This window comes from Mesitornis unicolor, unplaced genomic scaffold (assembly GCF_000695765.1).
Source record: "Mesitornis unicolor isolate BGI_N332 unplaced genomic scaffold, ASM69576v1 scaffold26697, whole genome shotgun sequence".
In the NCBI taxonomy this organism is placed as follows: domain Eukaryota; kingdom Metazoa; phylum Chordata; class Aves; order Mesitornithiformes; family Mesitornithidae; genus Mesitornis; species Mesitornis unicolor.
The window spans coordinates 1-4,403 of record NW_010194722.1 but is presented as its reverse complement, the minus strand read 5'-3'; the positions used below and the strand labels follow the sequence as shown (position 1 = coordinate 4,403).

The 4,403-nt window shown below is 49.5% G+C and overlaps 1 protein-coding gene across 1 annotated transcript in view; it reads right to left on the bottom strand.

Annotated features, from left to right (window-relative positions):
* The window catches only part of FDFT1 (farnesyl-diphosphate farnesyltransferase 1), a 6,466-nt gene extending 3,065 nt beyond the window's left edge, over nucleotides 1–3,401 (bottom strand). Inside the window, exons 1-3 of the mRNA XM_010187907.1 lie at nucleotides 3,222–3,401; nucleotides 813–941; nucleotides 126–317 (exon numbers count right to left, since the gene is read on the bottom strand). Coding sequence (XP_010186209.1) covers nucleotides 126–317; nucleotides 813–941; nucleotides 3,222–3,347 — 447 coding nt within the window. The 5' untranslated portion in view covers nucleotides 3,348–3,401. The remainder of the gene's footprint in view (nucleotides 1–125; nucleotides 318–812; nucleotides 942–3,221) is intronic.
* Nucleotides 3,402–4,403: the final 1,002 nt, after the last annotated feature.

Below are 4,403 nucleotides of genomic sequence, written 5' to 3'. Positions count from 1 at the left end.
CAGGAACCCTTCTAATGAGAGGATGCCACTCACTGTATCAGTGCAGTAACAGCACCTTTAGTCTTAGTGCATTTCCCAAAGAGGCTGAGCAGAAATGCTCGCCCCAAGGTGGTGTTTTCCCTCACCTCTTTGGGCCAAAACTCCCTTCCCTCCAGCTGGTCCTCCAGGTAGTCCCGGATGATGTTGGTTTTCTGCAGGAAGAGGCCCATGGAGTTTGCCAGCTCTGTGTCCTGCCCGACGATGTGATCTTCCAGCTCTGATGCAGAGAAGAGACGGGAAAGGCCAATCCCCACCAGCCCAGCAACGTAGTGACAATACTGTGAGGCACCGAGAGGAGAAGGGGCAGGAAAAAGAAGAGAACCAAGATAAAAGGAGCAGTTACAAAGAGCTGCCTATTTGCCACAGCAAGTTTTACTAACACAATGCTCAGAAGTAATTGGCAGTACATCTGCACGTCCTCATAGCCCTCCCTGGGATGCCTCAGCTTTCCCATGCCCAGCAAACACCTCTCCAAGGACATCCCTCCAAGGACATCCCTCCAAGGTGCCACTCTGCCTCCAGCAGCCAAATGAACTTCCCGCAGGGGAACAATACATGATGGGTCACCCAAAATACGTGCTGGTGGGCAATGCCAACAACCCATGACATTCTCCTGTTACCCACAGGACCAGGGGTCTCTCAAAGCCCTTCCAAGCCCACAGCAGCCTCCCTCAACCAGCTGAACCTTCTTCCCACAGAGATGCTGTGCCTCCTCTTTCCCCAGAGACCAGGTGGACCCTACTCATGTTCAGTCTCTGTCCAAGCTGACTTACCTTATCCCACTCGTGCTGAGAGTCCACCTTCTTCTCCAAGAACTCGGCCATCCCGACGCCCATCTTGTGGCAGATATCTGAAATCACGTCCTGGTAGACCTTTGACAGGTTCCTGAACTCCATGGAGATCTGCAGCACAAAAAAGAGCAGCAAGAAAAAAATAGCAGAGCTCAATATTTATTAAAAAAAATCAGAAAAAGGCTGTTTACCAAGCTCTTATCCCACCCTGCCTGGAGATGTAAGACAACTCCCACAGCCAGAGACGTTTCAAGGCCCTTGAAGCACAGGCTCAGTCTGTTCTCAGTCTAAATGTTCTCTGGCGGTAGATCAGACACAGCAATAACTTTGGGAAGGCTCTGTGGCCTTGGACTGCTATCACGTGGGAGCTGCAGGACAAAACTTGCTACACTTGGTGCACATAGTTGTTTTTTGGGGTTTGGGTTTGTAATTTATGAGAGCATCCCCATCACGCCAACCCCGGGAAGAAACAGGGGAGGCTGCCTGTGCTCTGCTCTCCTGAGCCCTCTTCAGCTCTGCCTCCACAGGGCACATTTTGCAAAACTGGAAAGGCATCAAGCAACGGAGAAAGCATGAAATCTTTCTTCTGCATGTCCAATAACACGACTCAGTGACTCAGTCGCTCTCACACTGGAAAAAAATTTAAAAAGTGCATCTTCCCTTTCCCAAAACTGTGGAGTATCACTTTTTATTGTGCTGAGCTTTATTCCCCATCAGTGGGTAACTACAGCCAGTGCACGGTGTGTGTCTGAACGATCACAGACACCACTGCAGATCCAGGCTCGCCTCCTTGCCCTGTGTCTCAGTCTGTCTGTAAAGTAAGTGTTATCGACTCTGCTTCTGTCTCAGTGGCTTGAATCCACTGCACAGAGAAGCACAACCTGCAAGTACTCCTCTACCAGGTATCATTAAAATCATACCTGAATGTGAACTCAGATTGTTGGAGTGAATAACACGTGCACAGGAAGAGAGAACAACAAAGTGCCATAAACACCTTCATAAAAGCTTTACTCTACACATCGAGAATCCCCTGACACGGCCACATCCTATAGCACAGGCCTCTCCCAAATAGGGCACAGCCGCTGTTATCCCAAGGCTGAGCATCAAAATTCACAAGACGCCTCAGTTTTCCAAAAAATTATCCCATTCCCACTGTTAGGGAAAGCCTGAATAGGGGAGAATAAATTTAAAATGGTAACAAGTTGAACAAAACAGAACTGAAATGAAATATTCCTCACTACAACTATTATACTTTTTCTAAAACAGAGCATAAAAAAAAACCCTAAGAAGTAAACCCAGCTATTTTTGATCAACATGAGCAGCAGCAAAACTGCAGCATCCACCAAGGGCCAGTTCCTGCAACTCCACCAAAACCAGACGTCTGTATCCCCACTCAGCAGAGCCCAGCCTCGCCGTCCAGCCACAGCATCTCCTTGTGGAGGTGCAGACTCCCTGTGGCTTCATTTCAGAAGGACCCTCAGAGCAGTAAGACTTTGGGGAATATTGTTACTAATAGTGAGGGTGCTTTTCATCTCATCTACACGTCAAAGATCTGCAGACAGACTCCTGCAGCTCTAAAGCAGATCCTGCAGGACTGCTGCAAACACTGGTCCATCGGTAAGTCAGATACCAGAGAAGTCTCCTATCTTTAGGGGTCACACGACACCCGACCCATGCAATGCACAGTGCTGGGTAACAAATCCAAACCATTCTCCACGAGGACACAGTTACAGAATCACAGAATGGTTTGGGTACAAAGGGACCTTAAAGGTCTCCCAGTCCAACCCCCATGGGCAGGGACACCTCCACCAGCCCAGGCTGCTCCAAGACTCATCCAGCCTGGCCTTGGGCACTGCCAGGGAGGGGGCACCCACAGCTTCCCTGGGCAACCTGGGCCAGGGCCTCACCACCTGCACAGTAAAGAATTTCTTCCTTGTAGCTACTCTACATCTTTCCTCTTTCAGTTTAAAACCATAACCCATCATCCCATCACTCCATACCTCATAAAAAAGTCCCTCTCCAGCTTTGGTGTAGCCCCTTCAGGTCCTGGAAGGTGCTCTAAGGTCTCCCAGGAGCCTTCTCTTCTCCAGGCTGAACAACCCCAACTCTCTCAGCCTGTCCTCATAGCAGAGGAGCTCCCCTTTACTCTTCCAACAGGGGAAGCAAGAAGCCTCTTTTCAGAGCTGACCCTTTTCCCTGGACAGGCTGTCTCCAGTTCACATGAAGGGTGCACAATACTTGGGTTTCTCACTCCAGCTCTGCATCCATGCAGGTACAGGTGATGCAGCTCTTCTGAAGAGCTACAGGCTCGCCAAAAACTGAACAAGCTCAGGTGCAATGTGGAGAGGCAATCACGCACACCAAGGTGACAGTAGGAGGTGGATGCCTTACCGTTGGGAAGTCCTCGAGCACCTGCCGGTCCTTCTCCTTGCTCTCCATGTATTTCCACTCTGGTTGATAGAGATAGGTGTGAAACTCGTGCAGCATCGGGACCTTGACATCTAAGCTGATGCTCATGTCATCCTCTACAGTGTCCAGGGCACGCAGAACTAGGTAGAATATACAGACGGCATGTCTGGGGGAGGAGAAAAAACAACCATCCCTTACTTGGGACTGCCAATTAGGGAGGACAAACAGCTTGGATTAACCCCACAGCCTTCAGCAGAGGCGCTCCCAGCTCAACACAGCATGCACTGGCACCACCAGGTTTTTGCTGCCTTTGGAAGAGTATAATATGGTACAAGCACTTCCAGCACAACTTGCTTTCATGTTTCAAGTGATATGGTACTTCATCCACCTCAGAAAGGCAAGTGGTGGTGTGAAAACCTTCCTGGCCCTCATCGTTGTTTCCCAGTGCCTCCTACAGCTTGGAAGCTGGCTTTGGTCAAGGGATGCTCATGTCCAAGCCCTTCTCCGTCAAATCAGAGGATGGTTTGGGTTGGAAGGGACCTTTAAAAGTCATCCAGTCCAACTGCCCTGCAATGAGCAGGGACATCTTCAACCAGCTCCAGGGTGTCAGCTTCCCCAGGCCTCATCTGGGGACAGCGGCTGTCCCCTGCAGTGCAGGAAGGTAAAACAAATTCATTATAAACGTGCTGCTCAAATCCCAGGGTCACAGGAGGAGGCGAGGGGATGGAAAGCACTGAGAGCAGCGCTTCCCACCTACCTTGTGGCACAGCTTTTGGCTTTCTAAGATGTGTATCGCGGAAGGGACAGGTCTGTAAGGTCTCCCTGGGCAGAGCAGTGCCAAATCTAACCCTGCATGCAGGATCCAACCTGCAAGCAAGGGCAGTGCTCGTGAGGACCCAGAGGCCAGAGCCTGAGGTCAGCTTCTTGGAAAAAGTAAATGCAGAATAAGGAAGGGGGAAAAAGTGATGTACTTGTCCTGTCACTTCCCCTTCTCTGCACCCAGTACCCTTTTATCCTGTCTGGGAGAGGAATAAGGAGGTCCCTTACTGTGCAACAGGAACATTAGGACTGGCAGATAGAGTCAAAAACACCCTGTATATATTTTATAGATAAAAAAATATAAATAATATAAGATATAAATATAGATATAGATATAAATATAGA